We start from the raw sequence: 17,347 nt of genomic DNA on the forward strand, positions 1-17,347 counted from the left end.
ATGCCAGTCGTCTTTATTTTTTTCTTGACAACTGAATGGTGTAGAGAGGATGAATTTCCAAGTCAAATCTAGGGAACTTTGCCACTGGCTTTGCCCCCTAGAGACTGGAGAATCTCTGAATCCATGAACAGATGAACATTAACCTTTGATCTATAGTAGAGGAGAAAGGGAATGCCAGCCTCCAAACTTAAGGAAGTTTATAGAGGTTAGAGCAACACCAATTTTACTACCATTTGCTAAATAGACTAATAAAATTCTGTTCTATACTGTGGTATATTGATGTTGGCCACCTTAGGATTTTCTGGTCTTAACACATTTTGAGGATTGTCTCAAAGGTCCTTTCTGCAATTACCTTAGAATCAAGTCCTTTAATAGCAAGGACCTTTCTCCTGCTCATCTTTATATCCTATATAGCATCTTACACATACATGGTAATTGAATTGAACAGGAATTAGGTCTTGGATCTTCCTATGTCTTTCCACAGCTTTAGACACATTAGCACTGTCCTATTCTCTTGCAGAGAAATTTGGCTTATCCAAATAGAAATAAAGCGAGTTTTCATATTCTTATATTAAAATTAGAAGTATTAAAATTGGAAACCTATACTAAATGTGCCCGATCAAAATGACCAATTAAGGAGCCCCCCAGTGACATGGGGCAGAAATCCCTATGTTTATAGTAAAGAGGGGGAAGAGATAACAAGAATGTTCTTTTCCCTGTCCCGGGTGCTGACATACCTCTGCTAGAAGAAGACTATAATTTTAATTCTACCTCATTAAGGGTTTAGAGTTTCTGGGCTTGCATGTTCTGTTGCAGCCAGAATTCAGTAATGGACATCTTAGTTCATCAAGGGGGAGCAATATTTCCCTCCAGGACTTGAACACAATTACCCTTATCCTTAAGCTGGAGTCTTAAGTCATGCAATGGATCTGTCCTCCGGGTCTCCAAGGTGACTGTCAAACTGTGATTTAAATAAAATAAAAAATGACAAGATTGTACATTAGAAAAGCAATTTTCTTGTTCTTTCTGAACTTAAAAAGTGGGGGGAGGGAGATAAAGTTACCAGTAGTTATTCTTTAATGTAGTTTTTTTTTTTTTTTTTCAGCAAACATACGTTAATCACAAACTGGGTAGAGAAGAGAAATAGGAAAGCAAAAAAAAAAAAAAAAGCAGTTTATATTAGCAAGATAGTTACTAGTTAAGTCCTAAAACTGTGCATAATAAGTATGTAATACATCTTAGACTTAAGCATTTTTTTTGAAGGGGAGGTAAAGAAATGGTGCTTTTTATGTCAAGGTTTGTGTATCTTATTCTTACATGTATTTTTATTTTTCCAGTGATTTTTTATTTTTTTTGCAAACACAAATCACTGTTGGAACTTTTCTTTACCAGCAGCATTACCTAGAATCATGAGACCAAGCTACACTGGTTATAGATGATTATAGCTAAAAGCATTTAAAGCTTACCATTCTAGTCATATTTCTCAGAGTAATCATTCAACATGTATTAATTATGTACTGTGTATTCATCCTTATGTTTGAGAGAACCGAATGATAAAGGAAATAGAAAGGCACATAGTGTGCTCACAATGAACCTAGATTCTAGTTGTGTGTTTTTAAAAAGTTTTTCTCCATTTTTTTATTATCTAAAGAAAAACAAAACCCCTCTGTGCCTCAGTTCTCCCATTATGAACAATACAGTCCATTATTGGTCTGATTGACAAGTTACCAGATGCTTTGGCAATTATAAATGTTACAAAGTTAAATGATGATTAGGCCATACTATCTCCCTCTGCCAGCTTCAGCCCCATTCTGTTATATCTTAAAAATCCAATTCCATGCCCCTCAAATGTTTAACTTGGTTCATTTCTTGAAAGCTTTTTGCAAAAAGTGGAAAATATAGACTTAAAATATTATCTTTTAAAAAAACCAACAACCACAACACAGATTATTAAATGAACAGAAGATTGAGTCAGCTCAGAGGCCTTACTGAATCCTCACTCTCATTGTCTTGAACCGAATGTTACATAGAATTTTATATATTTTGAAAAGTCATTGGGAAAAAAGTTCTCATCGCTAAAGTGGCCAGATTAATGAGGGACTTGGGGTGCTGTCTTCATGCTTCAGTTTTAACTCATAGCATTGTTTTCAGTCTTGTATTTTACACCGATGCACTCACATCTCCACAGATGTAGGTGAGTAAAATGTGGGGCTCCCTTGCATAGCTAGCTTTTCCTTTTATAGCTCCATCATAGAGGTATTTTTTATTTGGTTGGTTTTGTGTTTTTTCTGTGCATATCAATATTCTCCCTTAGTGGAATCACCAAACTCTGTTTGAAAGATTTTACTTGGGACTAATAAGTATCATATAAAAACATTCTTGGTTTTAGGTGCTCATTTCATTTACTTCCAAGAGAAGCCCAAGTTCTCATTTATTTGGGCCATAGAAATAATTCGTTTTGATTCCATAATTTCATCCTTTACCCACAACATGCTTTTAAATTCATCTTCTGCTAGGGCTTTGCTTGCACAGCTGCTGGTGAGGATAAGGTTCTCACACAGCCAGAGACACTACTGTGGGTGGGGAGGGGGTGGAGGGGGCTGCAAAGTATGGGTTAAAAACTCTGGGTTAATGCATGCATGTTTGCCATGAAAACGTCTCTTGTCTGCTTTTGAAGAAATCTCAAAGGAATTAACTGCTGTGTTAAAGCAATACCTGTCTTGAAAGCTGTGCTGGACAACCAGCAGTGTCCCAGACTGTGGTAGTAATTTACGAATTCATGGATAGGTTTCCTGAAGCATTTTTTTTATTTTCATTTGAAATATTCTATCCAAGAGCAGTGCCTCAGGCATATGCAGTGAAAGTAGTAGTGTCCTGTGTTAACATAGAATTACTGTTTGTTTACGGTCTTGAGTCACTGACTTCAGTCTGTCATACAGAAGTGTTCATTATAATGTAAGCACTTACTGTCTTGCTGCAGCTGATTCCCCGAGTGACTTTAAAAAAAGAGAGAAAGAGAAAGCAGTATCTGATGGTAGTATGCCTTAGAGTTTCTAAATAGACTATAGATTCCCCACGGCCTAAGGATGTTCCAGAATGACTGCAAACTGTCTCACCAGTTGACATATGGCAAGGTAGATAGTCAAACTTGAGTCCGGCCTTTTTATTTCAAAGAAAAAGCCATCCTATAAAATGAATTTTATTTCTCAGTGTTTTTATCCAGAATGCAAGCACTTTTTATTTTATATTTAATTAGTGTTAAATTCACATCTACTTACTAAGGGACTTCCATGGCTAAACATAACTTGCGCTTTTTGCCCCACTGTTCCATCCATGTAAGTTTTGTTCTAATGCAAGAGCAACCCCTGTTGATTTCATAGAGCAACAGTTCTCAGGGGCTACCAATTGTACTGTTCAGTTTTCACCTCATCTGGGAGAAAGAGTGGCAGTTGAACCCCAGGAGCACCCAGAAACCACTTTGGCATATTTTGCCTACTTATTCGAAAGTAAGAAGACAACCCAGAAAACAATTTGAGAATGATTTTTATGGCTTTTCCCAACTCTTTATTTCTGTTTACCTTAAACAGAAAATGGTTCTTCAGCCACCCTGGCTGTTACAGACTCACTGTTGCTTCAGAATTAGCAATGAATGCCAGTCCTGGGGGACATCTGGGATTTGTTCTCCTTCCTTCTTGGCTCTCTGGCACATTGGTTGCATGGCATGACAGAGTTGCCATTTTCCAGGAACCCAAGAGTTTCTTTTTCACTGTAAAACACCAGGCCGTGTGTCAAGGACTGAGACATGATCCTTTGCCCAGATGAATTGGTGATATTCCTCAGTACATTAACATTCTTCTTTATGGAATTCCAATACTTAAAAAGTATGGAGGGGCAGCTAGGTGGCGCAGTGGATAAAGCACCGGCCCTGGATTCAGGAGGACCTGAGTTCAAATCCGGCCTCAGACACCTAACACTTATTAGCTGTGTGACCCTGGGCAAGTCACTTAACCCCAATTGCCCCTTAAAAAAAAAAAAAAGAACTATGGAGGTAATTAATGAAGACTTGGCCTTTACGTGGCCAGTAGTGATGGGCATCAGCTTGATCTCTCCCAATCCACCTACCGGTCAGAATGGAAGAAAGAATTTTTTTCCTTTCTGTTTTAGTTTATCATACTCATTTGTTTTAATGAGTAGACAATACAAAATGTGATAGTACCTTGTCTTTCTCCCTCCAGTGGAGGAACCCAGATGCCTTTGTAATGTCTGATTTATTCCCATTGTTCCATAATATTTGTTAGCATTACAGTTAAGATATGGACCTCCTAAGTCAGAAGGTAGGTTAGAGTAGACTGAGAAACACCTCAAAAGATTCTTAGATTTCTAAATATAAGCCCCTGCCTGCTATGCAGTCTACTTTATGTAGTTACATTGCTACATTTTTTTTCCTTTGGGTCAGTTAAGCATTAGGAATTGTTTCTTTTAATTCATATTCCAAAATCCAAGAGCTATTAAAATGTATTTCCTGAAGTAATTTTTATTCCCCAAGTGTTTATGGAGTGCTACAAAATGCATAAGACTTTTTGCTGGATGGTGAGGAAGATACAAACAAGCATATGTGGTCCTTACCCTTAAGTAGCCAAAAGTGTAGCTTAGGAGACAAAATTAATACATTAAACGAGTAATGAGCTGTTGTGTTCCAAACTGTGTGAATGAAAATGCAAACACAAATCAAGGCGGGGAGGGGGACTAAACCCCACTCTATTCTGTAACCACCAGTGAAGCTTTTTACAAGTTTTCCCGATGTTATGTCCATTGATTGAAAGATTGCTTAAATCTGTTGATATTAGTAATTTTTGTATTGACTGAATATTACCAATGAAAAATTCTTGGCAGCCATCCATGCCTGCCTGGTTGGAGGCCTGTTTAAACTCAGCTAGATGGGTCCTATTGTATTGTTCAGCAGACTTGGATTTCGTTAAACCCTCTTGCAGAAATGTGTGTCAGGAGATTCACAGCTATAAATTGGATCATGTCAGTGAGGTTGGAAATTCACTCAATAAGAAATTGAACATTTCAGCCTGCCTGTTGCTAAATGATGTTTATGCATGCTTCCTCTTCAATTTGAAAGGAAAAAGAAAAATGCTGTAGAAGATCACTGTTGAGCTTGGGTGGTGGGTGGGGTCCTATATAGATAACTAATAAGTCTTTAAATCACCAAGATTAAAAAATTTAGCTATGTTGGTTTTATGCAATTAATGCAGAGGGTTCCCCCCCACCCCCACCCCACTTTCCTTCCTATGTTTTGCAGGCAGTCAGATGCCACCTCAGCCTCCTGGTAGCCAATCAGAATCCAGTTCCCATCCAGCCTTGAGCCAGTCACCAATGCCACAGGAACGAGGTTGGTTTTCAATTTGTACCATACATGCCTATTGTGTTTTGAGTATTTAAACTTTATCAGAATTTTCTTAGCTGCCTGACTCTTTGTTTTAAAAAGAACAATGGTAACCTCTTCTCTTTCCCCTGATCCAAGTTGGTTATATAATAGGAGTTTTGAGTATGTGGCTTAGGTATGGGTACTAATGAAATTAAATGTTGTAAATCCTAGTCTGAAATTCTCACCATCCAGATGCATACCCTGTTCACAAAAATCCTAAACTAATTATTTTAGAGGTTAGGAAATGAAGTCCAAAGACATGTTTAAGGTCATACAGCTAATTAGTTATAAAGCTATGACTAACACCCACATTTCCTGACTCTACCAGTGATTTTTACAATAGAGTACCTTTCTGAGAGCACTGGTCAGCCAGCATCTAGAAGGCTAGCCTCCTCTTCCTGGGCAAGTGCCATATTAATTTCTGCTCTGGTCAAGGCCTTGTTCCCTCAGCTCTTTCCCTCTCTCATGTTTCAAACATTGGGTATCAAACATTTTTAATCAACTTTTATATTTAGTGGAGAATAAAGAAGTCCCTTAGTTTTCAGTTAAAAGAAAAACAAAAAACTTTTTAAAGTGAATTAGGAATGCCCTAGTCATTAATACATTGGTCTAGTGTAAGGATATTGTCATTAATTATTAGAGCATATATTTGCATTCTTTTTATTTGGGGGGGGGGTGACGGAGATCTAGATATGTCTTTTTCTTGTCTTCCTTGATTACTTCTATTTGCATGTGGCTTTGGTCCCATAAAGGTGGTACAAAAGGTAATAAAGAGAAAGCTAGAGCTGCCATCTCTCTCCCCATACAACTGAAATAGCTCCCTGTACTAGTCAGTGAAGGGCATGATTCTAGTGGTCCTCAGGGTCCTGGAGAATCCCTTCTAAATTGTCTTACTTGCGGGCCTTAAACTGAGAGCTTTACCTCTAAGGGAAGGAAAAAGAAGGAAGGAAGGGAGGAAAAGAGAGAGTATTTCCCAAAAGCTAGTTTTTTTTCCTGTTTTTCTATTTGTCACAGCCTCTCAGTTCCTTAGCTTGTTCATCTTTGAAATGTGAGAGAAAGTTGTAATAGATGAGTTCTGGGGTCCCTTTAAATTCTATTATAATAGCACTTTATATAGCACTTTAAGGTTTGAATAGAGTATTACTTATATTATCCTCACAACAACCCTGGGAGGTAGGTGTTGTTGTTGTTGTTATTATTATTATTATTATTATTATTATTATTATCCCCATTTGTCAGAGGCAAAATGCAAACTCAGGTGTTCCTGACTCGAAGTCCTGTACTCTCACAACTTTCCTACTTAGTTGCCTCTATGATCCTTTGAGCCTTTTAGTGACATGTCATTTTGTACGAGCTATTTACTACAAAGATTCAGGTTTGGGCTTGTCTCTAAGTCTTTATTTCCCCTGACCTCCACATACTGTGTATGAAGTTTTATTTTGTTTGTAAATTGACAGTTAAAGCATAATACATAAACTGTCAGTTATGTAGATAGCTAGCGATCGCCAGTCCCTTTAGAAAGAAGATAGATAATATGTAGCCAGACTCGTATAATTGAATTTTGTGAACAAGTTTGCATTTAGTGTCTAGTCATTGATCAGGCAATCCACAGAACTGAGGGTGGGAGGGGTGGGGCAGACTTTTGTGTTAGTTGATTCTAAGCTCTCTTGAACTTGTATTTAGCCAAACTTTGAAGGAGAGTGTGTTTTAGAAAATTCCAAGGGGAACTGTGTTTATCATTTGCTGATTTAAAAACAAATAACAAAAATTAACCAAAACATAGCATTGTTGCCATTGAAGACACCTGATCTTCAATCATCTGTTAGTCATTTAAAGGTTAAGATCAATGGTAAAACTGATTTCTTGTTCATTCATTCATTCATGCATGCATTCCATAAATGCTTATTGAATGCCAAGTATGTACTAAGCCACTAAAAGAAAACACATAAAAATAGAACCTCTTGTGTTGAAATGTGATTTAACCCATTGTGCCTCCGTAATGAACATTTCTTCCCTTTGCTTGGAGAAGTAAATAAATGTAGAGACATTTTCTTTTAATAGATTTAGTATTACATGCAATCCCCTCAAAAGCATCCACATTTCTAAAAATTCATTGTCAAAAATACTGCAGCTTGATTGACAAGGTAGGATCAAAGCTATTATGATGCTGAATGTTAAAATAAGCAGTCTGACAAACCATGTTTACATATTGAAAGTATTTTTATTGCATTTTATTCTTCATTCCTTGACTATTCAGCACCCTGATGGGATTTCTCATGTTTGTTAGCCTAAGGCTAGCCACCCCCTGCTCAAGAATATTATATTAAGAATTTAACAACAAAAAAAAAAAATCTCTATATTTGGGCTTCTGGGTGAATCTGCGGTTGGGTATATTCTTCTCTTTGAAGGTATGTGTGTTGGTGAACATTTATGATGCGAGGGCGGGAGAAAATAGCTTGGGAAATAACTTTTGTATTATGACCTACTTTCTTTCATTGGTCATATATATTTGCATTTGTTTTATGTCAAATTTAATTCCTTTTTTTTATTATTATGTATCAGCAACACTAGAAGTGAGTAAAGGTATTTCTGTCTAAATTACTTTACCTTCAGAACTTGTTACAAGGTTTGGAATTTTTTTTTCACCACCTTTCATGTCATCAGTGTAACAATTAACATTTTTCCCCCAAACATGGAAAACTATACACATATACTATAAAGTAAATTATAGAGATAGTTTCTGTATCATGCACACACAATAGCTGTGAGTAAAATTAGAAAAACAAAAAAGATAGTTCTTAACCAATTTACAGTTATCTTTTGTTATAAGGAAAGAGGAGATTCTCTCATAGAGATAGGTAAAAAGCCAAAATTCAGGGTTATTGACATCAAAATGTTTTGTTTTAACTCCTCAAGTGTTAGCTTAAATGAGAGCAATTAATGATCTTACACCAGACCACTATTTAGGGAAAACATTGAAGAAGGTTTATTTATTAGGGCAAATGTATAGGGGTCAGAATTAATTTTTTTGAAAACCCGCTAATTGTTTTCCCCTTTTAATTTTCACAGTGGTATGTAGTTAAATATTCATGATAATGCTGATGGTATGCTAAAGGTCTGAAACAGATCGGGAGTCTCAAAATCAACACAGGTTATTTAACCCTTTTCATCTAATGTACCATCAGGGACTTGCTCAGTGAATTCCCATAGTACTAGAATAATTAGAAGATAGTAATGAGGATTTAATTAGTCCTTGAGATATGCTGAAATAGGACCACTGAGAACTTTTCCGTTTGGACATGAATTGCACGCAGAATTGATGCCATTGCAATTCTATGATGTACTGCAAAATGTATTCTGTTGCTGGAGGCGGTACTGGGGCACTGTTCTGTGACTGTCAGATCTACATGGAAAGGACCCAGGATGAGACCTTCCAAGACTCCTGAACAGCAGCCAACCCAACTCCTCGACCAAGCCCTCCTGTCTACCACTGGCCGTACACCTCTTAACTGTTCCTTCTCTCTCCATATTTTTAAAGGAAGAATAATTGTCATCAAATTAAACAGAAAAGTTTTGGTTTTGTTTTTCTTATACCTGATTAATCACATCCTATGTAGACTACTGTGTTTACCAAAAGAGGTGTTATATCTGAGAATAATATTTTATTGAGTCATTTTTCAGTCGTGTCCAACTCTTCATGATCCCATTTGGGGTTTTCTTGGCAAAGATACTGGAGCAGTTTGCCATTTCCTTCTCCAGTTCATTTCACAGTTGAGGAAACTGAGGCAAACAGGGTGAAGTGACTTTCCCAGGGTCACATTGCTAGTAAGTGCTGAGGCCAGACTTGAATTCATGAAGATGGATCTTCCTGACTCCAGACCTGGCACTCTATCTACTGTGCCACCTACCTGCCCCATTGAGAATAATATCACATGCTGATTAGTTGGGAAAGAATAAGTAACAAATTCTATTGGGGGGGGTGGGTGTTCCTGTTGTGTTGTTGTTTTTTTCAAGCTAGATTTTTTACAAGACACTTGACTACTATGTGTCAACAACCATCCCAGAAATCTAGCCCTTACATAGAAGTGAGTCTTCACAGAGTGATAGTTATTGCTGGCTATATTGTAGTAAATATAAATGTCATTTTGGCAGTAGAAATGTTATCCACCAAAAGAGTGTAACAGATGGTTGTGTTCAAGTGTTTTAGATATTCCCTTTGTATGCCATTAAAGGAAGGGAAAAAAATCCTGAAAATAATTTGAATGCCTGTACCATAAGTCTGTGATTTCATTCTTATTCGCTTGTTTGTAATTTGGCATTGTGGAATATCTAGTTTCCAAGTTTCTTCATCCCACATGCCTCTGCAGTATTTAAACCCTGTCCCACCAATGTAATGACCATATTCTTTATTTGCTGTTAGCATACTTCTTGAAATCTGAATGAAATTTTTCCCCAAAATTTTTCATTGGATTCCACTTTTTTAATAACTCCCATCAGCCTTACATCTTTCATTTTTCACTTAAGGAAGCAAAAAGCCCCAACATAATCCTATGATTTAAAAATAGAGAGGCATAGTATCTAGAACACTAGCCTTAATGTAGGATACCTAAGTTTGAAACCTGAGTTAGATACTATGTGTCTCTGGTCAGATCACTTAATCTCTCAGCATTAGTTTCCCCTTTTGCAAAATGGGAATGATACTGATATATATGACAGTGATATCTTTATTTTTGATATATGATAATAATTATAGTACTTTGTTTAGTAGATTATTGTAAGGGTTGTGTCAGATTATTTATATATATGCATATATATACACATATATGTAAAGGACTTTTCAAATGTTCAAATGCTATATAAAAATAAGTTAATTCTGTTAAAACAGAAATTCCCGTTTTCCCAAGACTAAAAATTAATTTCACTTGCTCTCACACTTTGGCAATTTGAATTTCATTCAAAGCAGCCAAATAAAAATGATCGAATCATTAAAGTTCTCCAGCTTGCCATACCAATGATACCCCTGAAGGTTGAGTCAGTTTTGTTTTGCTTGGTGGCAGCTGCCCAGATCCTGAACTTGTGCCAGGATCAAGCCACAGTTCCTGACCTCGGTCTTTCACAAAAGTTTTCCAAGCAAGTTATCCATCGGATTAGCACAGTTTAAGCGCCACTCTTGGAAAAAGGATTCAAATTTTAATCGTGGCTCTGCCCCTTAGACTCTGGTGATTTGGGACAGGTCACAAGGTATTTGATCCAGCTCTGACTCTGCAGTCCTACAAACCAATGTAAGCAAAAGAGAAAATACAGGAAACCTGGAGGAGTTAGAGGGTGCTAACTAATATGAGGGGATCAGGAAGCATTAGCCATACAGTGCGGCCCCTGAATTCCATCTTAAAGGAAGCAAAGGATTCCGAGCAGTACAGGGAAGAAGGAAATGAATTCCTGGCATGGAACAGCCTGTGCTAAGGCAAGAAAAGAGGAGATTGAATTTCAAGTTTGAGACATGAGTTGGCCAGTTTGCCCGGAATGCAGAGGCCATGAAGGGAGATAACTGTGAAATGTCTTGGAAAATAGGCCCAGGTCACATTGGGATGGAATTTTTTTTTTCTTCATTTTTTCAATGAAAACCAAGAATTTGTCATTTCTCCTAAAGAGAAGAGAGAGCTGCTAAAGAGTTTTAGCTGGAGAATAACATGGTTAGATTTGTTTTTGAACAATTTATTTTGGTAGCTGTGTGGAGGAAGGCTTGGAGCAGGGGAAAGCCAGTTAGCAGAGATCCCAATACTGGCTTATATAAAAAAGGAACAATAAAAGTGTTTTTCCTCAGCTAACCTATTTTAGCTTGAGCATCTGATATTACCTTGAGGAAGACCCAGGCTCTCTCACCCTCAGTTCCTTAAAGCCTTAAAGCAGGGCTTCTTAAACTTTTTCCACTTGCAACCCCTTTTTGCCCAAGAAATTTTTACGCCACCCTGGGTATATAGGTTTATAAAACAGGTATGCATAACCTTTTACTGTTGCCAAATTTTTCACTACTCTCACGTTCAGTTACACGACCCCCTATTGGGTCTTGACCCACAGTTTAAGCAGCTTTGCTTTAAAGCACTATATAAATGTTAGCTATTTGTATTATTATTATTGTGATAATACTGTAATGAGAAAACTATTAAATGTTATATAAATTTTATGTTGGGCAGCTAGGTAGCACAGTGGGTAGAGAGGCAGGCCTGAAGTCTGAAAGATTCATTTTCATGAGTTGAAATTCGGCCTCAGACACTAACTAGCTGTGAGGTTCTGGGCAAGTTACTTAAACATGATTGCCTCAAAAAACAAAACAAAACCACTAAGAATAAAGGGTGGGACTAAATGTTCCTGAAGATACTTTTCATCTCTTCTGCTAACTCAAATTTAGCATATTCTTCATTTAAGATTTTTAAAAAACTTATCCTGAGAAGGGGTCCACATAGACTTTATTATACTGTCAAAAGAGGACCATGACATGCAAAAAGGTTAAGAACTTCTGAACTAAAAAGAAACCTATCATCAATTACAGTGTATTTTTTAAAAGACATCTCTTGTCATCGCTTTTTGTTCAACACAATCATTTGAACCAAGGGTTAACAAAAGTGTTGCTAAATAAAGGTTGCTTTAATGAGTATATTAAGACTCATTTGTAATCAGCACTTTATTTGTATTAATGGAAATGTTTGACTGGTGACTTTTTTTTAAGTATATCATTAAATGTCCCCTACGCTCTTGTTTATATTTGCTTCATAAATACTTTCTTAATCAAGTAGTACAAGTGGTTACGTTTAGTCCAGCCTTATCCAGTTTATCACATTTTCCCAATTAATTGTGTCCAAAGTAATGCAGTTTTATGGTATTTCAAACAAAAATCTGTATCTAATTTTTCTTTCTTATGAATACTCCTTGAAAGAGGAGAATCACTTGTATAACTATAACCCTCGATTTCCTTTCAAATTCAATTTCTAGGGAAGTCATCTGCCTCCCAGATATATGAAGGAAATGATTTTTTGCCTTATCCCCATTTATTATTTTTATTAGTCGACATTTTCTTGTTCTGTCATGTCATTTATGAAGCTGAAATACTACTTAACTAACTTTTCAAAATTCTATCAAAGCTCTCATTATTGGAAATAAGGTACCTGATGAAAATATCATTATGGGTTTTCATTTAGCTTTATACAAGGAATACTCAACTTTTATTTGTGGAGAATAGCAAAAAGCACCAGGTACAAAGAGTTGTCCATCAGAACGTTCCACAAGAGAGAGGCAGCACTGATGTGTGGTTTTCTTTCTACCTCTGCTGCTGATGTGACCTTGAACAAATCACTAAACCTTTTCAGTTCTCAATTTCTTCCTCTGTAAAAAGATACAGCTGGGGGGCAGCTAGATGGCGCAGTGGTTAAAGCGCTAGCCCTGGATTCAGGAGTACCTGAGTTCAAATCCAGCCTCAGACACTTAACACTTACTAGCTGTGTCACCCTGGGCAAGTCACTTAACCCCCATTGCCCCGCAAAAAAAAAAAAACCAAACCAAAACAAAACAAAAAACAAAAAAAAAAAAGATACAGCTGGCCTAGAGATTCTTCACTATCCCTTAAGGCTTCTAAGGATGGATCATGGAAAGTTGATTGTTTCAACCAGCTCATAGGTTCACAAAAACGAGTTTGTCTCTGCCCTTAGAACAGAGCTTAGAATTGGCAACGCACAGAACTTAAACAATTTTGTATAAGGAGAGGTTGGATATTTGGTCCCTAACTACCATCTGGGTAATCAGTCAGATTCCCTCCCTTGATTCCAATTTATCAATGATAGATGATGTGAATTTCTATGCTAGTCAGTAGCTAAGAGGGCTTTGTGGGGGAGGATGGGGACAACTTTAGATATTACCGCATCTCTCTGTATACACAGGGTGCTGAAGGATCAGAGAAAGAAGTGGGAACGGCTCAGCCTGTTAACCTAATAGCACAGCTGGTAGAACACCAGGGGGTCTGGGTTAAAGCCTTGAATGAGTCATTAGTTTCTGTCTTCCTGAAAGCAATTGATGTTGTGAAGAGAAACAGGCAGACAAATAAACACTGAACATATTAAAATGTAACAGCAATATTTTCTTAATTCCATTTTCTCTTCCATATCAACCTGGCAGCTATTTCCAAAGAGTGGTATCTTCAACTTGCCTTTCTAGTCAGACACCCTCTGCTTAGGTGGTGCTGTGTGTGACCATTATTTCACACATGTGGCGAAACATCTTTTGTTGAACTGGCGTGAAGAAACAAGGCATTCGTTCTGTGAGTTTTAACAGATGCCAACATGAAAATAAATTCTGCCTGTGCCAAGGGGAAAGCATGCTCTGCTTTTCGGTGGCTCAGGGAACCCTGAGTATTTTATTGGTGCCCTGACAGTGCTCAGCTCTTTGCTTGCTAAAGAGGCATCTTTGATGAAGAAACTGAATTTCTGTGCTCCCCGGTAGCTGAGTATTTGGAGATGTCTGTCTTCTTTCTCAGTTTCTTCTCTCTTCCTTTTTCCTATTTCACTTATTAATGATTCAAGCCTTGTGGTTAAGTTCCCCCTTTTTAGATTCCCCAACATTAGGCAGTAGTTGGTGTTCTGTCTGAAATGAAAAACAAAAAACAAAACAAAGATCTTATTGGCGGCTAGTAACCAAGTAATTGCCCATTTAAATTCTGATTCTCTAAGGTTTCTTGGCTTTGCCAAGAATTATTCCTCTAACTTGGCTTTCAAATCTGTTTCATGATGCTGCTACCTTTTAATTAGTGCATTTTCAGAAGAATATCCGATTCAATTTTAACCCAATAATCATTTTGGAAATAATAATCATTGTGTGGTTCATTATACTTCTCTATTTAAAGGACTTTTGCTTTCCTTTCATCACCATTACCCCCCACCCCAAGCCCATGTGCATGTATATGTGAGCTTGTAGATTAATAATAATAGTCATATTTGTATAATAATATAATACATCATAATATATAACATTTGTCATTCAGTCGTGTATGACTCTTCATGACCCTGTGTTCCATACTGTCCATGAAGTTTTCTTGGGAAAGATACTGGAGTGGTGTGACATTTCCTTCTCCAGTGGATCAAAGCAAACAGGATTAAGTGACTTGCCCAAGGTCACACAGCTATTAAGTGCCTGAGGCTATACTTGAACTGAGGTCTTTATGTTTATAGGCCTGGGGCTCTATCCACTGCACCCATATATAATAAATTTATATAGCACCTACTGTGTACCAGGCACTGAGCTAAGCACTTTGCTAATATTTTATCATGTAATCCTTACAACAACCCTGGGAAGTAGGTGCTATTATTATCCACATTTTACAGATGAGGAAACTCTTTACAGATCAGGCAGACAGTTCAGTGACTTACCCAGGGTCACACAACTAGTGTCTTAGAAGGGATTTTAACTTGGATGGTTTCTTCTGATCCACTGCACCTCTTAAGTTCCCATATTAATATAAATAATAATATAAATGTAATTGATAGTACCTACTTCCTATGGTTGTTGTGAGAATCAAAAGATATACAGTATTTTTAAATCTTAAAGCACTTGTAAAAATACTTAATATTATCATTATCATTATCCTCAACCCCTCCAAACATTTCTGACACTGAAGAGAAGCTTGTCCAAGCATTAAATAGAAATTGTAGCAAGTAGCCTTTCTTCCCCTAGACCAACAGTACTTAAAACCCATAACATGAAACTTGAAAGGAAAGGAAAATTTTTGAAAAATGAAAGCACACTTCTTTTCCATTATTTAAAATTTATTCTCAAATTTTGCTTTATTCTCTTAAAATGTTTACATATTAAAGCAGATGCTTTCTGTACTAACATAAGAATTAAGAAGGAAGGAATTTGAGATGTAGATTTCATTTAGCTTCATCAGCGATTACAGTGTAACCTTAGGTGAGTCATTATTCTTTCGCAAACCAGGATGAGAATATCGAAGACTGCTGTATCTGGCCAAGGATGTAACAGACCATGACTCATGTATGCACAGTTCCCCACAATTTAATGTGAATAACTGGAATAAAGTTCATATATGGAAGGAGATCCTAGGATTACAGAGACACTTCATTTATCTGTCACTGTCAATAAAAGAGGTCACTCATATCAGTATATTTTTCCAGATAACTAAAGTTTGCTTGTTTAAATACCATAGCTTTAGAATTGTTTTTAATTATTTTTTTCTCTCATTGCTGCTGTCTTGACCAGAGAATGTTTGGCATATTTGGCGTCTTTGTTAATGTTATATGGGTTAATCTAAGGGAAGAGGGAAGGGAAGAAGGGGAGAGAATTTGAAACTTAAATTTTTTTTTTTTTAAAGAATATTTGAGGGACAGCTAGGTGGCGCAGTGGATAGAGCACCAGCCCTGGAGTCAGGAGGACCTAAGTTCAAATCCAGACTCAGACACTTAACACTTACTAGCTGTTACTAGCTGGGCAAGTCACTTAACCCGAATTGCCTCACCAAAATAAATAAATAAATGAAAGAATATTTGTTTTTTCAAATCTGGCCTCACACACTTGACACTTACTAGCTGTGTGACCCTGGGCAAGTCACTTAACCCTCATTGCCCCCCCCCCAAAAAAAAAAGAAGAATATTTGTTTGTACATGTGATTGGGGAAAATAAAATATTATTTAAAAAAATATTATATGGGTTATCATTTAAAAGTATCCATTATTGTACATAATACAGTAGTTACCCTATGGATTATTAAGGTCTTCAGAATCATTTGCTTCTACATTAAATAAGCACAAAATATGGTACTTATTTATCTTATGCCAGGTCTCTAAAGAATTTTTCAGTCTTTTCTTTTGCTGGCATCTCTCACTTTTTGTTGTCATTATTCTCCCACTAGTTTGCTTTTTCTAATTTGCTTTAATCTAACATAATCGATAACCAAACTTTTAGATTTTTTAAAAAATAAGGGTTATGTAGGTTTAAGACTATTGGGCGGGGGAGGGGCAGCAACTAGGTGGCACAGTAGATAAAGCACTGGCCCTGGATTCAGGAGGACCTGAGTTCAAATGCGGCCTCAGACACTTGACACTTACTAGCTGCGTGACCCTGGCCAAGTCATTTAATGAGTGATTGATGAGGAGTGCCCCCCCCCCCCCAAAGACTGTGGGACTGTACTATGAAGAAAGCACATGAGCTTTATTTAGTGATTGTTTTGTATTAGTTCTCACCAGTATTTCTTAAAGCTAAGGTTAATGCCTAAGTGACCTCTAGGTAATAACTTCTAGGTGACTGTATATAGGCCTAATACTCATCTATATGTGTATCTATCTATATGATGCTTTGTCATTTTTTCCTATTTGTTCCATGTAAAATTTTGCATACATTGCTAACCTCCTTCACCCATCTCCACTTGCATATGTGTGTATGTCTCACACACACAAGCATGCATACATGCATGCATACATACATACATAATTCCAGTATCCCATAATACATTACCCAAAGAAGTACAAGTTTTTACTTCTGATTTTGAAGTCTCAGGTATGGCCCTCTTCACCTACTTTTTTTTATCAATGTCATATATAATCTTTAATTTTTTTTCAGCTTACCAAGATGTTGCTTCTCAGCAGTCCTATAAAATACGTAACACAATAATTGTGTGAGCTCACTTTGTTCAAGTATTTCCTGAGATACCCACTTAATACCCATTCAGTTCTTTCTATACCTACATGGCAATTGAAAGAAGTCTTTGAATCATGATGGATTCTATGCATGATGATGCAGCATTAGACTTTAAGAAAACACAGAAGACAGAAGCAGTACAGTTCTTTTTTGTTTGCCTATGCTAATTGTTTTTTAATACAGCTTGAAAATTAAGTGTCTGAAATAGTCGGTTGGTTT

General features: G+C 36.9%; 1 protein-coding gene across 1 annotated transcript in view; it reads left to right on the forward strand.

Moving 5' to 3' along the window:
* The window catches only part of ARID1B (AT-rich interaction domain 1B), a 581,815-nt gene that overhangs the window by 463,682 nt on the left and 100,786 nt on the right, over positions 1-17,347 (forward strand). Inside the window, 1 exon segment of the mRNA XM_044001940.1 lies at positions 5,309-5,398. Within this exon segment, the coding sequence (XP_043857875.1) occupies positions 5,309-5,398 (90 nt within the window).

The sequence above is a fragment of the Dromiciops gliroides genome, chromosome 4 (assembly GCF_019393635.1).
Source record: "Dromiciops gliroides isolate mDroGli1 chromosome 4, mDroGli1.pri, whole genome shotgun sequence".
In the NCBI taxonomy this organism is placed as follows: Eukaryota; Metazoa; Chordata; class Mammalia; order Microbiotheria; family Microbiotheriidae; genus Dromiciops; species Dromiciops gliroides.